The following is a 22,284-nucleotide window of genomic DNA, read 5'->3' as shown; positions in this document are numbered from 1 at the left end:
AAGCCCGTGGTTGTGAGGAGCCCAGAAATCTGCATCTCTGAAAAACATCCAGGGCTCCATGCATGCAGACCACACTCTGAAAACTGCTCTTCTCTGAAGGGAGCAGAAAGCAGGACTTCCCTAGAAAACCACAAGGTTAAAGTCCCAAAGCATTCAAGGTGGGAGGAGCAGTCAGAAAGTGAGGGTTAAAGAGCCAAGGGCTCTCAATCTGAAGTTCTGGGAAGGGACGAGGGTGCTAACATAAGTGATGCACCAACGCGTTTAATTCTCTAAACTGCTCTACATTCTGTACACAGTAAGGGTACATTTCAGTGGCACTGAATATACTTATTGTGTGCAACCACTGCCACGCGTCTCCTTCACCTTTTCATCCTATAAAACCCACAATCCGTACCCACTAAAGATAAACTCCATTGCCCCTGCCCTAACCCTGGTGCTTGCCATTCCCCTTTCTCTCTGGTTCTGACTATTCTCTGTACCTCACATAAGTGGAATCATACCACGTTTGACTTTACATTCTGTTTTCACATTCTACAGCATTCTTTAGTGCTATTCTACACTTAAAATGGACTTCTAAAAAAAAAAAAATGGACTTCTAAACGTGTCGTTCATTATTTCTACATTTTGCAGTTTCACTAGTATGTTTGTTGTGTGTAACCTCTAAGTGAAAAATCAACTAATCACACTGGCTATGAAGATCACGTAGCCATAACAAGGAGCCTTCTCCCACACTTTATTCTAAATGAAGACAAAATAACAGTTATCTTCAAGTACTGGGCCTGCAAACCCAAGCAGTGCAGAAAAATGTACATATAAGGACCTATAAAAAATAATGATGCAGGGACTCTAAAGTCTGAAAATTGGGATTTCATATAGGAAGAAAGATGCATCCCACTCCTCCTAACCATCAATGGAAACCGGCTTAGCCTGGAAGGAGAGGAAAAAGGGCACTGTAGGTAGGAGTTCTGTGGTTTGGAAAGAGCAGGAAACTGGCTATAATCCATGTGTTCCCTCCTGTGAACAGTGTGACCTGAAGCAAGGTATCTGGCATTTCTGGGCCATAGTCTGCTCACAGATAACATGACAATCCCCATCCCTCAAAGTAAAGAATGAAATGAAATGTACAAAATCACTTTTGAAAATGTCCAACTGCATGCTACTTTTATTATTAATATTAATCTGGCTTTGGGCTTGGCTCTGCTTGGTATGTTACCAATGATATGGCTATGGGGCAATGAAAGAATCCAGTCTCGACTTTGGGCTGGCTGGACCCACATCCATCCAATTTTGATCTAATCAATCCACGTTACCTTTAAACAATCTAAACCTATCACATTTGAAGCATCTGATTTTTTAAGCATATGAGTTCATGAGGGGGGAAGCGGGGAAAGCCTGGGCAGTGGGAAGTGGTCCTCAATAAATGCAGCTATCAACCCTAAGAGGCACCCGAGGGGAGGAGTAATGAAAGAAGCCTGGTGGTGGAGAGGTTGGCAGCCACCTCTTGGGTCAGCTTAAACTCCTGAGGATCTTTAACAGAACTAAGAAAAATCCCACCTCTGGCATATGGCTGTCCAATCAGAAGATGCTGACTATTTGTCTCCTGCCAGAGTTTTCCTATTGTCTCTTTACCTCGTAGGCAGAGACATAAGATTGATCTCACTTCGTTTCTTCTGAGGCTAATCCTGTCTTTTATCTACAGACTCGATCTTTGACTAGTAGCACTGTGCTAAGTGCTTCCTCTCATTAAATTCTCACAATAAGCTACAAGATACCAGGGTCCCCTCCAAGTTACAGACAACAGACCTGAGTTCTCAGAGGTTATCTGCTCCACATGCACCTCATGCCTGGCAACATGCTGCCCAAGAAGCACAACTGGGTTCTGAAGATGGAAGGGTGCCAAGGAACCACCGCCTACCTCTCCACAACTGTGAGGGCATCACTGAACCGCGCTGCAAACACATCACCGATGAAGTACTCGGCCAGCCGGCCCACAGCCTGCAGAAGGGAGCTCAAGTCTCTAAGGGAGCAGTGCAATCGCCGACAGTCGTTTTCTGCTGTGATGTTCAACCTGTGACCTGGAACATAAATACCACAAATGGTTTCCCTTGGGAAGAACGTGCTTTAGTTACCACTACAGGGAATAGCTCTTCCAGGCAGACTACAGTGAGCAAAACCAATTCTTGAGGGGCACCTGGGTAGCTCAGTTGGTTAAGTGTCAGACTCTTGATTTCAGTTCAGGTTATGATCTCCGGATTGTGAGATCAAGTCCCACCGCATCAGGCTCTGCATTCAGCATCTGGCTCTGTGTTCAGTGGGGAGTCTGCTTGAGATTCTCTCTCTCCCTCACCCTCTGCCTCTCCCCCTACTGCACGTGTGCACACACACACAGTCTCTCTCTCACTAAAATAAATCAATCTTAAAAAAACAAAAACAATTGTGAAACACAGCAACCCACATGCTGCTTTGCGTCTCAGTAACTAGCCAGGACAGCAAGGCCCTGTCTCCACCCAAACCCATATCCACAAGCACTCTAAGGCCAGAGAGAGTGAACAAGTGGGACACAAAGCCTGGGGTATGAGAACATGGACTGAGTGTCTGATGTTATTCCTCTTGACCCTGAGGTAGTAATAGCATCAATCTTACACCCAAGGAAACACATGCAGGGAGGTCCAGTCATTTGCCCAATACAGGTCATGATTCTGGGGCAGAACTGGTATCCTAGGGTAAGCCTCCTCAACGGCAAACCTGCTTGCCTTCTACACATGGCCCTGTAACAGAATGGAATCTCCATGGGCTGACAGCTAGAATTCACCTCTGTTCACAGAATAGGGTGTAGTCAGCAGGTCCCAAGTAGCAGTCTGGAAGAAAGGCCTAGAAGACACAGGTGCCCTGCCACCTGCTGGCTCTAGGCCCCAGTGAGCCCTTCTAAGTCTTAGCTCCTTATCTTTAAAATGGAAAATAATGCTCCCATCAAATTCACTAATGTGAGGGCAAAGTTAAAATATATAGAGAACCCTATAAACTATAAAGCATCACTAATGTTTGTAATAATTATATATAACAAAGAGCCTGTGATTTTCTAAGGCCTGAAACTTACTTTTTAGTAAGATTTCTTCACAGAGTGAAGATCCAAAGGAGAAAGACAAAAACATCTGCCATTAGGCCACCCCTCCCTATGGACCCCTCTTCACCAAGGTCCACAAAAGACAGTGGGAACTACTTGACTGGGAGAGCTCGCTCTGCAATGGATAAAAGTTCTCTGTCCTCACCCAGTCAGAGGGAGGGTAGAGTAGCAATAATGGGGAGACCCCTGCCCCTGCCCACAGGGCACCTGTAATGCCACCACTCCCAAAATACCAGCCCCGTCCCACTGCCATCTCAGGAGTTTCCTCTCTGTTAGGAGACAAGAATTGGCTAAAGGCAACCCTCCTCCCGAGGCATCCATTCCACAAACATCTTCCCAGAACCCAGACCTAAGCACACAGCTCCCCTTAAGCAAGGTGCCAAAACTCCTGGGGCTCTCTCCTGGCTCTGTAGGAGAACATTAACACCCCCAGCATCAATTCTAGAACTCTTGTGACCTCAATGCCTCCTGCCATTCCAATTTCTCCCCTGGACCCACCATTAACCCCTGGTGCCTCAGGTCCCTGCCTGGACTGCCCACTGCATCTCTGGCCACTCACACCTTGCAGGCTCTTACACATTTTCCACACTCACATAAGCACTATCTCTTCTGGGAGGCCTTCCCTTTGCACTACACAACAGAAGGAATGTACACTTTCCTCCCTCCCTGCCTTCCCTTCCAGGACGCCTCATGTGCTTATGGGAATAAATCAAGGATCTCCAAGTCCCCTCATGGACTATGAACTTCTTCCCTGTGAAGAGCTGAGGTCAGTATCCAGCCCAGTGCCGGGTCTAGAATAGGTGGCCACACTGAATGAATGAATTAGATACCACAGAACACAGAGCAAACTAGAGCAGGACAGGGAGTCTGGGGCGGAGGGTGTGCTGGAGTTCCTCATACTGCCCTTGGGAATGTTCCCTTGATTATTTAAACCTGACTATGGATAAGCAACACCTGTGGAAATGCGAATAGCAAGGCCGAACACCTAAGAAAGTGCTGGGAAGTAGCAAGTTTGATGCCTCAGATCCTACACTGACTTCCAAGAGCCCTCAGAGGCGGACAGGAGTCTGGATAATAGTGTGGGTCACATCCTGAGGATCAGGAGAACAAAAGGAAGGGGCAACTCAAGGAAGGACCTTTCAGAGACAGAGCCAGTGACAAAGGCTGGCTTTTGCTTGCCTCCCAAATCACCTGTTCCTCCACCCTCCACCCTGCACTGGGAGCAGCACCTCGGAGCAGTAAACAACTAGGATTCTCAGCTTGTAGGCAGCACTGCCCAGGCCCGGGGGTGGGCGTCGAGGAGAGCAAGCCAGCTCCTCCAGTCAGCACAAGAGGTTGGCTACCCCACATGGCCAGCCAGATGAACCCAGGGAACAGACAGAACCAGGAAGTATTCTCGGTCACGTGCAGAGAACACTGCCTCTCCTCCTCTCCCGGCTAACAAAAGCACCACAATTATGTACCTTCTGAATGTCTAGGATTTTCAGGTTACAGCTAAGTAACTGATTCCCAGGGTAAACTAAAATGTGTTCTTCCTTTGCATACCAACAAAGTTTAAGGCTGTAGAAATAAAGCTTTAAGAAAACTCTACCCTGAAAAAAAAAAAGAAAAAGAAAACTCTACCCTGGAACTGGATGTGGGGTAGTAGAGGCCGAAGAGACAAGGCCAGCCCTCCTTCCCCAAGGCAATACGGTTTAGTGCCTGCCTTCAGCCCAGGGCATGACCCTGGAGACTCGGGATGAGTCCCACATTGGGCTTCCTGCGTGGAGCCTGCTTCTCCCCTCTGCCTGTGTCTCTGCCTCTCTCTCTCTCTCTGTCTCTCATGAATAAATAAATAAATAAATCTTTTTTGAAAAATAAATAAATAAACATGAAGGGGAACATTCTGTTTCTCTTTTAAAAACCAAAGCAAGATACCACCCTAAAGTAGGTTTCCACTGGAGTACAGTTCCTAATAGTCATTAAGTCATCCCAAGCAGGCCTGTCCCCTTGTGCCTGCATCCACATGAATACACCTGAGGCAGGGCCTCCTCCCAGAACTGCCCCGATGTTCTGTTCTGTTCATCGGTCTGTTCCCGATGCCTCTCCAGGGAGTCTTCCATCTTTAAACAGCTTGGTCAGAAACAATGAGGGGAAAAGTGTCCCCCATTCGAACCCCACACCTGCCAATTCCTTATTATCATACCTGGTCCCACCCCTTGAGGGAATACAAAACAAGCCTAAGCCTGCTGACTGACATATGGCAGTCTTGGGGAGAGGTGAAGAAGATTCTCCTCTTGGCTGAAATACACCCCTGGGTCCCTTCATTTCCCATGTCACCCTCTGCTGAGAATCCTTGACATCCTGACCCGTTCCCCTAAAACCCACCTGAATTTGTTAAACAAAGAGCAGTACTTAGAATAAAAAAACAGCTTGGGATTACTGTGATTTTAAACTATTAGTCTGAACCATAAGAAATTGCTGATGTTTAACCATTTATGACCAACCAAAACTGCAATTCCATATAATTAAACTGAATACACATGTGCCATGGAAGGTTCACATTAATGCAAACTGCAGCTGCAAGGCAGACAAGTGCACAGGAAGTACCACAAATCAAAGTTGCCACCCCCTGGCCTAGAACCCTCATACTACCAGTAGCACAAAACACTGCAAGCAATCACCTCAACTCAAGGGGCAGGCCTGAGTTCCCACTGAGAAAACTGTTCCAAACCACCCACATCTTATTCTATTTGGTGAAGGCTTAGATGGCCCTCTAATAGCAAAGAATTATCTGCAAAGAGGAACCCTCAGAGGGGAATTACTGCTACACAGAGGTTTTTGAGAGAGAAAATATCATGGCCACACTGAAGTTCTCTCTCCCATAAAGCGAAATCACCCTGAAGCTGTCGAGATGCACCCTTTACCACGTCCAAAGGACAGCTCCCTGGCAAATCACTGCCCTGGTGAAAAAAAAAACATTTTAATGTGAAATATAACCACGTCCAAAGGACAGCTCCCTGGCAAATCACTGCCCTGGTGAAAAAAAAACATTTTAATGTGAAATATAACTCACTCTTCTCTCTGTTGGGGAGTGGGGAAGTAGGGGTGTAAAAATCGGCATTTGAGGAATTTCACTCTGAGAAAACAAGTAGGTCGTATATAAACCCCAGCAGAACAAAGAATGTAAGACACACAACAACCAAAGACAGGACTTCTCAACCCACAGACGGTGAGAACAATCAACAACGGGAGCAAAATGTGACCTCCCAGGGGAAGAGATGTGTAGCCACTGAGATGCCACAGCGACAATATGTCTTGCCTTGGACCTAATCAGAGACATGGAGGTAGAAGACCAGCAGTGGTAAGCAGTAAGACTCCAGTCTACACGGGCTCCAGGGGAGACCCAAGAATTACAGGCTGGTGAGAAGCAGTACATGTTAATGTCAGGGGCACCCTGTCAAGAGGAAGACACCACAGTTTGTTATGAGGCAGTAAGGCTGCCATTACAACACAGAGCTTATCTGAGAAGGTGAATGACCATGGGAACCAGAGAACAAAATGTATTCAGAGTTTCCATCTTTTTAGTAGGCTTTGCATTGGAAACTTGGCTTTGGAGCCAACAAGGGATGGGGAATGCTTTGCCATGGATAAGAGAGCTTGTTTCAAAATGGGAAATATTTCTTTGGCCTGAGAGGATTTGCCCCTGGAGTATGCACCAAGGTCAGCGTTAGGGATAAGATTTATAAACGATCTGGAAATACCAAGTACACTGTGAAATTGCCAGTAAATGGCTCTCAATGAGAACCAGGTATATGATATTTCATGTAGGGAAAAATAAATCAGCTTATCCTTCTCGGATGAGAAATTCTAAGTTACCAGTTACCTCTCAGAAAAAGGATTTAAGAATCACTCAGATTTTTGCCTGAAGACAGACTCAATGTAACATAAAGAAGGCAGCTACAATCCCGAAAAGGAACATAGGGGTCAATGCAGGGGAAGAGGGGTGTTTGCTCCACTTTTTTAAAGATCAAGAATAATGTAATGAGGATGCTGAGTACATTCTAATTTGATGAGTGGCCCTGAGGGAGAGACCACCAGGGCACAATTTTTTCCAAGAATGGATGCTGGAAACATGTGTGGCACTGGTACACAGTCAAATGATTTTCATTCATGTTGACAGAATATTTTACATGCATGTTTGCTTTGAAAAGTGGTATTTTAAAGTTCTTTTTAAGTTGTTCTTAGCCTATCTACAAACTTTGGGGCATGCCAAGTCCCATCAACCTCCTGGGGCCCAGTGGATTATTTAGAAGCTAACAGAGTCATGGAAACAAGCGTCACAGGCCACTAAGAAGGGCAGCCTCCAAAAGAGCCTCTTATGGAGGCTCTGCCATGAATAACAAGCTCGTCCAGGAGATTGTCTGTACCCACGGCGGCTGTGTGCCAGGCTGAGACAACAGTTACACAACAGAGGGACTGGAGGCCAATGCCAGGCACAACTCCCAGAGGGGAGACATTGTGAGGCAGAGCAGTAGGACATGGTCACCAGAGATTTTGGGGGGGGGGTGGGGGGTGGCTGGCTGGGCAGTGGGGTGAGCACAGGTGTATCTGGAAGTGCAATGATTAAGTTTCCCGTGTTTGCAGCTAGCAAAATTGTTGTCAGATTTGAGTTAATTCAACTCTTCAATCCTTCCCTCTTACACCATCCTGGGAAAAATGAACATCTCTAGACATCAATTTCCTCTTCCACAAAACAGGAGTCGGTGGTATCAGCCCTCTAAGCTCCAGGACAGCCAAAAGAGTTAAGGAGAACATAGACCAATACTACACAGTGCCAGGCAGGTAGCGCACATTCTCCAAACGGAAGCTGTTATTGTTATCAACAAAATAACCCCAAAATGCAGAGCCTAAACAGCAAGCAGGCAAAGCCTACAAAAGGTCACCCTAAGTCCTTCAACCCAGCCATGACCAGGCCTCCCATGGGCCATCTACAAGAGGAGAGTTACAAGCTGGAAGCATGTGCCTCCTCCAGAGCCACTGGGTCCTCCTGCTTCTGAACACCAGGGAGCAAAGAGCACAAAGCACAGAAGCCCAAGGCTATTTTTCCCTAGGGTACTTGCTGGTTTAAAAGACATAAGGAAATATTCTAATTGCTGGGGGGTTTTTCAAAGTCCCCCCTCTCTCTGCTCCAAACTAGCGCCTCCCCCATCTCTTCAGAACACACTGTCAAAACCTCATCTTTTACCTCCCCCCACAGCTCCTTTTGACCATGATTCTTTAAAAAAGCTTTCCCTATGTAGAAGTGGGGAGAGATAGCTTCCCTCCCTTCAATTCCAAAGGAAACTCTATTCTGGTGGGGAGGTAACAGCAGAGAAATCATGTTCCAACAGCAAAGACAGCAGTAATTAAATATCAGCCCAGTATTTTTCTTAATGTTGGTTAAATTAGAAAATAAAAACCAGTTTACCTGACCCTGAAGTAACTATAAACTGCTGTAACCCCAGATAAACTTCTAAATTGTCCTGAAGAACTGGGAACTGAAAACAAAGAAACAAAGATTAAAAAAAAAAAAAAAAACATAAATGCAAATTTTAATAGCATTTTAACATTAAAACATTACAATCATCTATGGGGGGGGGGCATCAGATAAAAGAAACTTTTCTCTGGGAACCTCCACAGGCAGCTAAGCAGAAGTGTCTCCATTTGGTGCCCTGCTCTCAACAATTTCTACAATTCACACCAATTAATGTTTGGAATAAAAAAGAAAACAACATATCAGTTCAATGCTCTTTAACTAAGTGAAGCAGTGGATGCTGGGTATGGCTGTCATAACTGCAATGTTCCTAAAAGAGGACATCAAACCCCAAATGATCTATACCTTCTATAGCTCAGAGACAGGTTCTATTTATCTCCTTTGAATTCCAAAGGAAACTCTATTCTGGAAAGAACTACCAGATATGCCTTATTAAAGTGCATGGCAAAATGAAAAGACAGGCCAAATTTTTTGGAAGTCAGATTCCCCTACTCATTTAGCAGACAGGACCCTCATAACCAAAGCTGTATTTTCTTTCTAAAGCTGCTAACTCAATATTAAGATAAAGATCAGACTTTAATGTGACAGGCCCCTATGAAAGGCAGCTGGCAAAACACAACAGCACTTTCTCCTAGAGAACACAAGCCCCCCAAATCATCTTGCCCTTGAAGAAGAGCTGGGCTTAGTGAAATCTCCTCAAATAACAAGCACCACTTAGTGAATGAAAGCAGTCCTTATGACTAAGATTCTAGCACATAAATATAGGCAGAGTGCTAGCAATGAGCTTTACAAAGGCTCACTTTCCAGCAATGCTATCTTTTAAGTAAGTCTTCTACGTGGCCTGGCCATTTGTGAGTTACTGACACAGGCATGAAGGCATTAGGAAAATTCCTATTACATCCAAGAGTTTAGGAAAGAAAAACAGTGCTTCCAAAAGCTGATTTAAAATATTTGGGGGGAAATGTTAACTTGTTAAACTTGAGGGTCGGTTATGGTAATTATTTTTCTCTTTCATATATATATATATATATATATATGTATATATATACACACACACATATACACATATATATATATATATATATATACAGACACACACATATAAAATGTGTGTGTGTGCGTGTGTATAGATTTATTTTTATTTATTTATTTTTTAAATACCCATGAGCAATAAAGCTTACTACTCATGCTACATGTTCAGGGGGAAAAAAAACAGGCTCTTCATTCCCCTCCAAGTGGTGAGTTACCAGTGTTGAGAAGGCGTGTGTGGGAAGGAGCTCCATCACTTTGGCCACTACCTCCAAGCTCTGGCGTAAGTACCGCTGCCACTCTGTCTGCTGCTGCGGGGGAAACACAAAAGGATCAGCTCTCCCAGAAAGACAGAGTCCTGTCATCTCCCCTGCCCATTTATCCACAACCTCAAGTCCACTCTCAGACATAAGATCTTAAAGAAATGGCATATGATGGCACTGGGTTATTTAGTACTTTAAAAAGATCAATCTAGAGTATTTTTTTTTTTCAATCCAATGAATTCATAAAAAGTTATGCCCTCAGCACAGAATCCACAAAGAATGATCTAATTCTTCTTTTACGGTCACAGGAATATGGAGATTTAAAAAAGCCCCTGTGAAGTGCTCAAGCCTCCTTTCTGACGTCCTAGCTATAGGAAGTGGTCACTCATTCCTTAACTTCTGAGATAGTCCATCACTACCTTCCTAATCAGTATACGGACTATATCAATGCCACTCAAAGTATGGTCCACAGACTGGGCGGCACCAGCTTCTCCTGTGGGCTTATAGGTAATGCAAATTCTGTGGTCCCCAGCTCCAAAGCAAAGTCTATTTAACAAGCTGTCCCAGTGATTTTTAACCATGCTCAAATACGAGAAGCACTGTACTAAATCATACGGTTAACAAGAAGTGAAGCTCACATTTACCAAGCACCGACAATGTGCCAGGCATGTAGCCAATCCTTCTATAAGCTACCATCATATAACTGTCAGCACAGGCTAGTCAAGACACATTCCTCTCCTTTTGGGAGAGGAGATTAAGGCTCAGAGATACTGAAGGCCTACACGTCTATCTCCTTTGGGCCTAAGGCCTTTGGGTTTCAAGTATAAGGCTCCTTCTAACCCAAACATGGCCACCCTTAAGGTCTCAACCATGCCACTGTCACTGTTATTTTGAAAATTCTACAGTGCATGGTGGTTAAGAAAAAGGATCATAAGAATTATGTCCTTCAACATGTTTTCTTTATCCACGATGGGCACACCAGCATCAATAAATTCAAGATTGATTTTAAGACACTGATTTACAAAACATACTCAAGAGAGACTTCCTACCATTCTAGGCTTACCATTTAAGTTGTTCTTTATTTCCACCTGCATCCACCTGACTTTTGTTTGTTCCCCAGAATGGGGAGCAGAGGTGTGGGTTCGAGGCAGGGGAACGAGAGGAGGGCACAGCCCTTACTAAATCTCTCCTTATTGTGCATATGGTTTCTCGGCTTATATCTCTAGTTCATACAGGTAAAAATGCCTGTCAACTTACTTTTATAATTAACCCAAAAGGATGCCTAGGATATACAGCTGACCCTTGAACAACAGGGGTGTGAACTGTCCAGTTATATGGGATTTTTTACTAAACAGTACAATACTGGAAATTTATTTTCTCTTATGATTTTAATAACATTTTCTTTTGTCTAGCTTAGTTCACTGTAAGAATAGAGCATATATAATACATATAACATACAAAATACAGATTAAGTGACCGTTGGTTGATAAGCCTTCCAGTGAATAATTAGGCTGTTAGCAGTTGTGTGAGAGTCTAAAGTTATATTCAGATTTTTAACTGCAGGTGGTCAGCATCCCTAAGCCCCACACCATTCAAGGTCATCTGTAACCTTCATATGCACAACTCAAACTGTAAGGCTACTTTGGCTCCAGAGCAGAGAGCTTACAGGTTCCAAGTCTCCATTTGGACTCACACCAAAACACGACAATGACTAAGGTTGATTAGGACATGCCGCTTACATCGTCATCCAAAGTCTCGTCATCCAGCTCCTCCAACTGGGCCTGATTGTATCTGAACTGGATTCGATTCAACACCTCCGTGAGCAAGAGGACTAGAGCATCTTCGTACCTATGTGGCAGGGAGAAATTCAACATCAGGTGACAGCAGGCTTTTAGCCTAGGATTTTGAAAGGGTCTCCTGCACTATGAGAAAGAACAGCATCCCTGTTGGATTATCACATACAAACAGCATGTTAACTAGATTTAGTTTGTGGGCTAAGTGCAATGGTAGCAGGGGTAGTTATTCATTTCACTACGTTCCGGCACCTTCTTGATGGACTAACCTTTTATCATTAGATGATATCCTTCCTTTTCCCTGGCAGCCACTTTTTTGTTTTTAAAGTAGACTATATGTTCCGCATGAAGCCCAATGCAGAGCTCCATCTCACACCCCTGAGATAAGACCTGAGCTGAGATCAAGAGTTGGATGCTTAACCGACTGAGCCACCCACCCCCCACCCTGCCCTGCCAGCAGCTACTCATATTTTAAAGTCTGTTCAACCTGATATTAGCATAGCCTGAATCTCTTTTGGTTACTGCCTGCATGGAACAGATTTTACTTTCAACCTATTTGCGTCTTTGAAACTGGAGTCTTACTATAGACAGTATGTAGTTGGAACATGTTTTTTTAATCTATTCTGACAACCACTGCTTTTTAAACCAGAGAAGTTAATTCTTCACGTTTAATGTCATTACTGAAAAGGAGGGACTTCTGCTACTGTGCTACCTATTTCCTCCAAGTCATAGCTTTTGTTCTGTTCCTCTATGACCACCTTCTTTTGTATACCGATAATTCCTAGTGTGCCGTTTTCATTCTCTTGTCATTTCTTTCACCATGCATTTGTGGGTTATTTTCTCAATGGTTTGCTCTGGGGATTACAGGTAATTATATACAAGCATCAACTTATACTAATTCAATATACGATTCAATTCAATAATTCAATCCTTTTAATACCTGTGAGAGGTAGGTGTCACTACTGGTGTTCTTCTGATGAGGAAATCAGAATTAATAAAAGTTAAGTAAACTGCCTGAGGTCACCAAGCTAGGTGATTTGAGGTTGGGGCTCCAGAATTCAACATTCCATGCTCTCCACATAAACCACCAATGATCTTTGAGCCTGCTCCACCCACTCCCCAAAACCTTACCTTCAGTCAATTTTTCAGAACACTTAAAACCTAAAGTAAGAAATGGAAAAAGTCTGGGGAAACCCTGCCCTTTGACCTATATCTAAGAACTCCTCAAAGAAACATTTAAAGCCCCAGGCCTGGATATTTCCCACATATGGTAAGAACCCACCTCAGAAGACACCAAGTTATATGCAGCAACTGCACCACAAGGACCAACAAACCACTAATTTTCAAGAACAAACCAGCTGCCTATCTGTCCTGAAACATTTCTAAGGTAGGTTCAGAGACTACTCCCACTCATAAAGCTGGGCACCCATGCCAGGCACTCAGCACCGATCTACCGCATACCTAGGGATGCTGGGGGCTGAGAGTGCACAGAGCACACTTCTCTGCCTGGAGGTTCTGCAGCAGGGGCACTGCAGGAAGACCCAGAGGTAGAGGAGGCACAGGCACACCAATCCTCCTGTGGGCTCCCTGTTCTGGCACAACTGCTTCAGTCAACCATGACCTGGCGGTAATAAATGGTTCCACTTTCCACTTCTCCATTCCTAGAACCAGCCTCATGCCCTCTCAGAGGTACCAGCAGATACCAGCTTGCACTCCCTCCTCTGAATATCAGCTCCATGGGGCCCTTCATCTGAGCTCCTGTGGCAGCTGGGTGCTACCCTCTCCTCGGAGACCTGAGCTCTGGCTGCATGAGGCCTATCCCTCTGATCTAGATTTTAAAAACTCCACCTCTTTCTTTGTACCCTCAACCCTTCGAGTGGGGCTGCTTCCTGTAGTTTTCATCTGCCTTATCTCGGTGTTTCCTTCTAGCTCTTCCAATCCTCCAACACCAGTGAAACTGGTAATTTCCTACGCTGAATTCTTAAAATAATTAAGTCTGGTTTCCATTTTCCTGACAGGACCCTACCTAATAAACCATCTAATCCAATGCAGGTGAGTACCAGGACAAGCTAGCCAAAGCTATTTTAGCCAAGGTCAAATACACCATCTAGTCTAAGTTACAACTCCTGTAATGGGACTCGTTAAAGACAGTCTAAAAACTCCATTAGGATCCTCCTGAACTGTCACATTGCAGAGTTTGGGGAGTGTAAGAGCACATTTTTTCACTAAGAAACATTGACCACCTCTCCCACTCAGCGTTTGCAAATGATTTAACAACCTAGGCTAGATGGGTAACTGAACATGCCCCAGAAACAAATGCTGGCAGCGAAAATCACTAATAAAATAGGCAGTATCTGGGCAGCCCAGGTGGCTCAGCAGTTTAGCGCCACCTTCAGCCCGGGGCATGATCCTGGAGACCCAGGATCAAGTCCTGCGTCAGGCTACCTGCATAGAACCTGCTTCTCCCTCTGCCTGTGTCTCTTCTGTGTGTGTGTGTGTGTGTCTCATGAATAAATAAAATCTTAAAAAAAAAAAAATAGTACCTAAAGGAAAAATTGCCAATAGTCTCAAAATCCTATTTCAGTAGACTTCAGAGAAAGTTAAGATCAAACACTTAAGCCTGGAGCTTATATTTGCCATTTGCTCAGACAAAAAATTCCTAAAGTTATAGAAGTTTTATGCTATAAATTGCTATGATGGACCAATGCATTTTCACAATTTTTCTAGGAAAGAAAATCTACTTCAGACTAAAGGGCAGATGAAACTTGTCATCTACAAATTACCTTGCTAAAAGGGAATTTAAAAACTTTGTATGCATAGGATAACCCTAAATCAGACCTAAAACCCTACTGGCAGTTAGCAACTCTAGCTGGGGGGGGCGGAAATTATCACATAAAAAATTATACCCAACTAGGAACCAGGCTAAAGCACACTTAGATAGTAACTGCTCCCCCAAAGTGTTTGATGAAGGCGGGGAGACTGTATGGGTGTAACAGACTCTGGTGACCTACCCAATACCCTTTCTTCCTTTCTCTTTCAGTTAGACAACCAGGCACTGAGGCCAACTGGAAGATTACCATTTCCCAGCCTCCCCTGTAGATGGCAGTGGTTGAGGATATAACTAAGAGAAGTCATTAGGCCGAGCCTCTTTCAGAGCATCTTTTGTCCAATTTCTCCCTTTCTCATTCCTGCTACCTGAATCAGAATTGTGGGTATGGGGTCTGTAAATGCAGCATCCATTTCTTTTTTTTTTTTTTAATTTTTTTTTATTATTATTTATGATAGTCACATACAGAGAGAGAGAGAGAGGCAGAGACATAGGCAGATGGAGAAGCAGGCTCCATGCACCGGGAGCCCGACGTGGGATTCGATCCCGGGTCTCCAGGATCGCGCCCTGGGCCAAAGGCAGGCACTAAACCGCTGCGCCACCCAGGGATCCCGCCGCATCCATTTCTAACCACAAGGTGACTTTGGAGATGGAAGTCATGCCTGAGGCTGGTAGGATAAACAGGTAAAAGGACCCAGAATATGAGTCAACATACAAAGAATGTGGAGGCACTGACCATTTATCAAGGGAAAAACAACCAACAGAAGCCGATTTCAAGATGATGGCACACTGGAATTACTAAAGACTTTTAAGGCAGCTATTACAACTATCCTCCATAAGGCTTTTCAGATAGAAGGTGCTAGGGACTGAATTGGGTCTACTCAAAATATTTATGTTGAAGCCTTAACCCCCATTTAACTTTGGAGATAAGGCCTATAAAACGGCCAGTGGTATTTTGTTATGGCAGCCTGAGCTGATTAACACAGAAGGTAAATGACCACGAGAAAGATACCTGGAACCTCAAGAATGAAGGACAAAAGCAAGAGAATTGGCAAGTATTTGGGTAAATATCATTTCTCTAGTATTTGCTCCTCTTAAGATCTTTAAAAATATTAATGATGGATAAAAGCAAAAGTAAAACATTGATGATGTTTTCCATGAATATAGATGTAAAACACGGCAACCTCAATACAAAGAAGGGAGGGCAAAGGATCTATGTGGTGGTAAGGTTTCCCCATACACTCGCAGTAGTGAAATGTGAATGTGAAAAGCAGATATACTATAATACCAGAGTGACCTCTACAACACTCAGAGGTATCATCAAACAACAAAAAATTGAAAAGGGAAACTAAATTTGTATGAAACTAACAGAGTCTCCGAATAAATGAAGCAAAAATAATAGGGCTGAAAGAAGACATCGTAAACCCAGAATTATACCCAGAGAACCTGCCTCTCTCCTGCTGACAGAACATGACAGAGGACACACAGAATGCCACCCGCCAACCTGACCTAACCGACATCTACAGAATACCTCACCCAACAACAGCAGAATACACACTCTTGTCAAGTGCAGTATGGACAATCACCAAGAAAACTAAGTCATAAAACAAACCTTAGCAAGTTGAAAAAAACTGAAATCATACAAACTATGTTTGCAGATCACGGTAACTAGAAAATAGTAATAAGATAGATGGGAAATCAAATATTTGGAAGTTAAACAAAGAGATGAGCCCAAGAGAAATCAGAAAATCTCTTCAGCAAACAAAGGAAAATAGAACAAATGACAATCTGGTAGACACAGCTAAAGCAGTGCTCAGAGGGAAATTTGTAGCATTACATGCTTAAACATGCAATGGAAATAAACCCACAGATCTGTGTGCCTTGAGCCACAAATATGATCCCAAAGCACTCTAACGTCTGAGTTAAAAAAAAAAGCTGTACATGGAGGGGCAACGAGTTAAAAAAAAAAGCTGTACATGGAGGGGCAACTACATAGTAGGTGTTCAGTAAACAAATGATGAGTCAAAGTACAAATGAGCAAAAAAATGAATAAATGCACAGGCAAGAAACAGACAAAAGTCCAAATCAGGTGACTACAAAGGACTGGAGCAGAACCCTGGACCAATTCTCAACTCAAAGAAATAACCGAGACTCTACTCATTGGCTGTCTGGGGCCATCAACAGCATGGATTTTTCCTCACAGGACCCAGAAATCTACTAGAGCCCTGACACAAACCTAGTTAACTAGTTAACACCTTATATTAACTGTTATCAAAATGCCACGTGCTGTAATGGCACTTCCTTTTCGTTAAGCAGAAAAACCCACCCAGAAAGAAAGGGCAGCAGGTTTTCTCACGCTCACCCACAGTTGTTTACAGTCCAACCCAGTGTCACCCGGAATCCCTGGATGGTCTGTGGCTAGTACTTGCCAGTACTCTCATGACAAAGGGGCTAACAGGACATGACTCAATAACTTTAGGTTGCTTAACTCCCTTCAGGTTTCCTCATCTTCCTGTAAAAATAAGTTTCTACACAGGTGGCTGCTTTCACAGTGACAAGCAGAGAAGGGAGTGAGGGAGAGAGAACAGAAGAAAACCAGAACTTATTCACAAAACACCTACTGTCAGCCAAGGTACCAAACATGTACTGGTTCACTTCCTTTTCTCAACAGCTTGTAAGTAGGCACAACCCTCCCCAGAGTACAGCAGAGGAAAAGGAGCCTGAACTTCAGGTCTTCTCAAACCACCACCTGAAAATGGTCAATCTGGACAATGAACTCCAGCAGCAGCTTTGTTCAGCTGGCAATGTTACTGAACACATTCCTCTGACAGTGGGATGCAAGTCCCCAGCAGCTCTGATTAAGAAACTCTGGAGCATTCTCACTGAATAAAGAACATGCACAGCTCCAATGCTCCTAGGCCCAAAAATAAATCCATGTACATTTGTGCTTCTAAATTTATAGCCTACAATGCCTACACCACTTTGTTGTGATGAATGATGCAAAACCTATAAACCACAAGGGACAGGAACTGAGTGCTGCCTCTGTCACTTAACCACACCTACGTTTCCCATTTAAGACACCAAGAAAACATTCTTGACTAATTCCTGCAAGATCAGTTGCTTCTAAAATTCTGGCCACAAATGTGATTCCAAAAGCACCTCAACTTCTTTCAGATGAATTTTGTCGGCTGAAAAACATTTGATCACATTTATGAGCTTTATTAAAATGAGTGGGTCATTACCAGTAGCCAGCACTCCTTATCAGCTACCTCTGCAGAACAATACATCTCTGACATATTAGGGTCTCTTAGAACCTAGAAGAGTGGTTGCCACATTTCAAAACTTTCATTTAAGGAACTGAGCATACATCAGCATAAATATATAGTGTAAGAGGTGACAGGAAAAATGTAGACATTAAAATTCAACTATTTTCTTTGTGCCCCTCAGGGGACTACCTTATACACCCTTCTTTGCAGCCTGCAACCCTAGACCCTAGGCAATGTCTGATCAACAGTTTCCAGTTCCCAGGGTGATGGTTACTATTCAATGGTTTAAAAAAAAAAAAACCCCACAGACCAGCTTTGAAGGTTTGGGGCTTTTGTTTTGTTTTTTCAAGGGCATAAAAGTATTCTAAGTGTATATACTTTAAAAAACAAAGTCAGGGCAGCCCCGGTGGTGCAGCAGTTTCGTGCTGCCTGCAGCTCAGGGCGTGATCCTGGAGACCCTGGATCGGGTCCCATGTTGGGCTCTCTGTATGATGCCTGCTTATCCTCCCTCTGCCTGTGTCTCTGCCTCTCTCTGCCTCTCTCTCTCTCTCTCTCTCTCTCTCTCTCTCTGTCTCTATGAATAAATAAAATCTTTTAAAAAATAAATAAATAAATAAAAATAAAAATAAAATAAAAAGTCATAAAAAATTAGAAAGTCTCATTTAGAATGATGATCAAACGATCAATGAGAAAAACTCCTAGAGTTTAAAGTGGTCAGTCATCGCCCCTGACAACTGTGACATCAGATGATAGACACTTGGGCAGGCAGGTCAACATGTGCAGGTAGAAGGCCCAATCACTTAACTCCACAGTCATTGGCAGTCAAAGGGCAGCAACATCTCCTGTTACTTATTATCACAGTTGTGGGCATCACTGTGACCAATGACTGAGTGCTTTAAACAGGGTAAATACTGTGCCAGGCAGTTTATATACAAGATTTCCTTGAATTCTAACCATCCTGCAAGAGATATCAGCATGCGTATTTTGCAACAGGAAATGTGATCAGCATATAACTTGACCAAAAGTAATACTGCTCCCATGAAGCAGCAAAGGAATTTAAATTCTAAACCACTGCTTCTTCTGTTGGTACAATAATGTGTACAAGTGTATATTTAATACTAATAATCTGCCAGCGCATACTTTCTCAATGAAACCATATTCTCCACACCTAAAACACATTTGTACTGTGCTTTAAAAAGCATTTGCATATTAATCATTTCCTCAGTTTATTCTTCCAACAAGCCTGGGAGATGTGAAAGAATATCTACCACTAAATATAGCAAAATCAGGCACAGTCCCAGAACTAAAGGACACAACTGTTCAGCATACAAAATAGAGAATAGGGCAGAAATACCTTTTCTTTGAAGAATCTCATTCAAAAACACAATTACTTATAGCTGGCAAATTCACCAAAAACAGGATCTACTGTTATGTAATGAAGTTTCAGATACAGGAGTATACTACCCATAAAGCACATTTGACCCATTACCATAGCAACTTATAAGCTATTCTGCAATCACAAAAATAATGTTTTGGGAACAAAAGTGCAAATTTTAAACTTGGAATGCAAATAATCTGTTTAGAATGTTTAAAACTCATAAAACCTCAGCAATACAAAGCGTTTTAAGAGGGTCAGTCCAACCTCTTCCCAAACAGGGATTTGCCTCACCATCTCCATTTGGCATATTTTTGGGGAAGGGGTGTTCACTGTCTCCACCACCAACCACTGATGCCATTTACTGAGCAAACATTCATAATGTGCCAAGCATTCTAGATACATTAGCTCATTATTTCATTTCTGAAATGAATTAACTATAATATACAGGAAATACACCTTCTGCCTGCAAGTAAGAAAAATGACCTGAGAAACACATGGAGGGGAAGAAACATTCCCCATTTTGTTTTTTGTTTTTTCAAGATTTTATTTATTCATGAGAGAGACAGAGAGAGAGAGAGAGAGAGAGAGAGAGAGGCAGAAACACAGGCAGAGGGAGAAGCAGACTCCATGTTGGGAGCCCGATGTGGGACTCAATTCAGGGTCTCCAGGATCACGCCCTGGGCTGAAGGTGGCACTAAACCGCTGAGCCACCCAGGCTGCCCCCCATTTTGTTTTTAAAAAATACAATAAAAAGTACAAAGTAGTTATCGCTGTACTGTGGGATTATGGATAACTACTTTATATTTTTATCTTTTCCTAGTTTTTAAAATACTTATTTTTCACAACAAGCCTTTATTACTTTAAGAAATTTTCAAACACATACCAAAAGAGCAAGAATATAATAAACCCCAAGTTAGCATCAATACAGGTCAACATCAATTATCAACACATAACCAACCTGCTTTTCCCTCTATCCCCAATGGATTATTTTTTTTTTATTTTTTTTATTTTTTTTAATTTTTATTTATGATAGTCACAGAGAGAGAGAGAGAGGAAGAGACATAGGCAGAGGGAGAAGCAGGCTCCATGCACCAGGAGCCCGACATGGGATTCGATCCTGGGTCTCCAGGATCGCGCCCTGGGCCAAAGGCAGGCGCCAAACCACTGCGCCACCCAGGGATCCCCCCAGTGGATTATTTTAAAGCAAATCCGAGATGTCGTATCATTTCATCTAATAAATACTTCAGTTTTTCATCTCTAAAATAGGGCCATTTAAAAACAAACTCATGAAAACACTGTCATATCTAAAACATTAACAATACAAATGACTTTTTTAACCAGAAAAAAAATGTTTTAAGAAAATGAGATAAAAGGGAGAAAAAAAAGAATACAGATATGCACAATGACATTAACTACCTAACCAGCTTATGTGACCTGGTCTCACTGAAGAGGTTGGGCTGCATGGCTGCCCCTTCAGGTCACAGGAAAAACTGGCAAAATTTTTTATTTCTAGTTATCAATGTTTCTGGGGTTTACCTGTTGAGAACTGCTTCCTTGTCTCCCAGACGGCTTTTAATTTTACTTGTCAGATAGTCCAAAAAGAGCGTCCAGATATCCAAACAAGAGAAGTAACCTTCATGAGTAGGCTATGATGCAAAAGAAATCCAGACAATGAGATTACTTAATGCGACTCCTCCTTAGAAACACACCCACCAGTGTTTATTTCCACCAGAATGGTAAAACCATAAGCCTAGATTCCCTCTGCTTCCAGGTAACCACAACTGGTGTCTTTTAGATGGTCTTCATGACTGGGCCCTGGTGATCCTAACAAGACAAGGGTGCCATGGAACAAACACATCATTAGGCAAGACAACCAAATTACAAAATAAGCAGAGCAGACGCCAATCTTTAAATCTGAGATTGACTGGGGTGTGGGGGGAGGGACCCTCAAAGATGATCCAATTCAAATCTGTTTTAAGAGAAAAAGAAACTCAGATCCAGAGACACAATCTATTCAAGGTCAGGAATAGGAGCAGGTCCTTCTACCCCCAACCAATGCTCTTCCCAATACATACCCTTACAAAACCAAAAACAAGCTCCAATGGCTCCAAAGGTGACAAGTTCACATATCTGAAGGTTAAGAAAGTAACAGCTGCAGTGTTCCTACAGAGCAGACTGAAAATGAGCTTCGGTCTGGCCCTCAGGCATCAAATCCTCTGCAGAAGGAGAGGTAGTCCAACAGACTAATTGCAAGCTCTAAACAGATGTTGATAAAGACAAAGTAAAGAGAGAAGAGCAAGTCTTTGTAGGATCCTAATGCTCTGATTTCTCAAGAGCCTTGAGATTCTATTTCATGCAAAATCCAGACACTATATTCTCCAAAATCTAGTCCTTCTTGCACATATTCTATTTCAATTTGTGACCCTCAATCCCTTCTATATTCACTCAACTTCTTGCTACCTCTAGCTCTTGCTAGAGCTCTTTGGTTTTGTGATTACTTCACTGAACCACATGTCTGGTGGCAGGACCAGACAGGAAAAGAAACAATGCCATCATCTTCTGGGATCAGTTTCCTTCCATTTCAGATCCACTAGGAAATCCAGAGGCTTTTGAGGGCATATATGGGATTTACGCATTGGGCGGTAGCATGAGATGGGAGTTCTGAACCCAGGCTGAGTCTGAGACAGAAAAACTAACTTATTCAGGAGCAGACTAGGAGAGTCCAACCTCAAAACCCCCAGGGTCTCCCTGGAACTGTAATGCACAGCTCAGTAAGGACCACTGACAGGACCGTCCTCAAGAAAACAAAATGACCATTTCCTGTCTCCACTTCATCCTTTGCAAAACCCACGATATCCAGGACATGAAATGAGCCAGAATAAGGAGAAAAAACAATAAGCCATGTGGAAATAATATGGGTAGCTTATAGACAGGCACTCAACTTGCACAGCCAGGAGATGGAATCTTTACTAGCTGCAGCTTGCTGAGTTTCCTGTAGGTCAATCACTCAGTTGTCCCTCCTTGGTTTGAGAACACCCACCTTCCCCCCTCCATAGAACATAACTGATCAGATGCATATGGAAGTGCTT

The 22,284-nt window shown here is 43.1% G+C and overlaps 1 protein-coding gene across 2 annotated transcripts in view; it reads right to left on the bottom strand.

The window, feature by feature from the left end:
* The window catches only part of XPO6 (exportin 6), a 103,051-nt gene that overhangs the window by 19,578 nt on the left and 61,189 nt on the right, over positions 1 to 22,284 (bottom strand). Inside the window, exons 9-13 of one of the 2 annotated variants that reach the window (XM_041748196.1) lie at positions 20,732 to 20,841; positions 11,671 to 11,779; positions 9,887 to 9,979; positions 8,574 to 8,643; positions 1,916 to 2,075 (exon numbers count right to left, since the gene is read on the bottom strand). In XM_041748196.1, the coding sequence (XP_041604130.1) occupies positions 1,916 to 2,075; positions 8,574 to 8,643; positions 9,887 to 9,979; positions 11,671 to 11,779; positions 20,732 to 20,841 (542 nt within the window). The remainder of the gene's footprint in view (positions 1 to 1,915; positions 2,076 to 8,573; positions 8,644 to 9,886; positions 9,980 to 11,670; positions 11,780 to 20,731; positions 20,842 to 22,284) is intronic. The other variant, XM_041748197.1, reaches the window with a different exon arrangement.

Source organism: Vulpes lagopus, chromosome 3 (assembly GCF_018345385.1).
Source record: "Vulpes lagopus strain Blue_001 chromosome 3, ASM1834538v1, whole genome shotgun sequence".
Lineage (NCBI taxonomy): Eukaryota > Metazoa > Chordata > Mammalia > Carnivora > Canidae > Vulpes > Vulpes lagopus.
The sequence above is the reverse complement of the archived record's forward strand: the minus strand, read 5'-3'. Positions and strand labels throughout refer to the sequence as shown.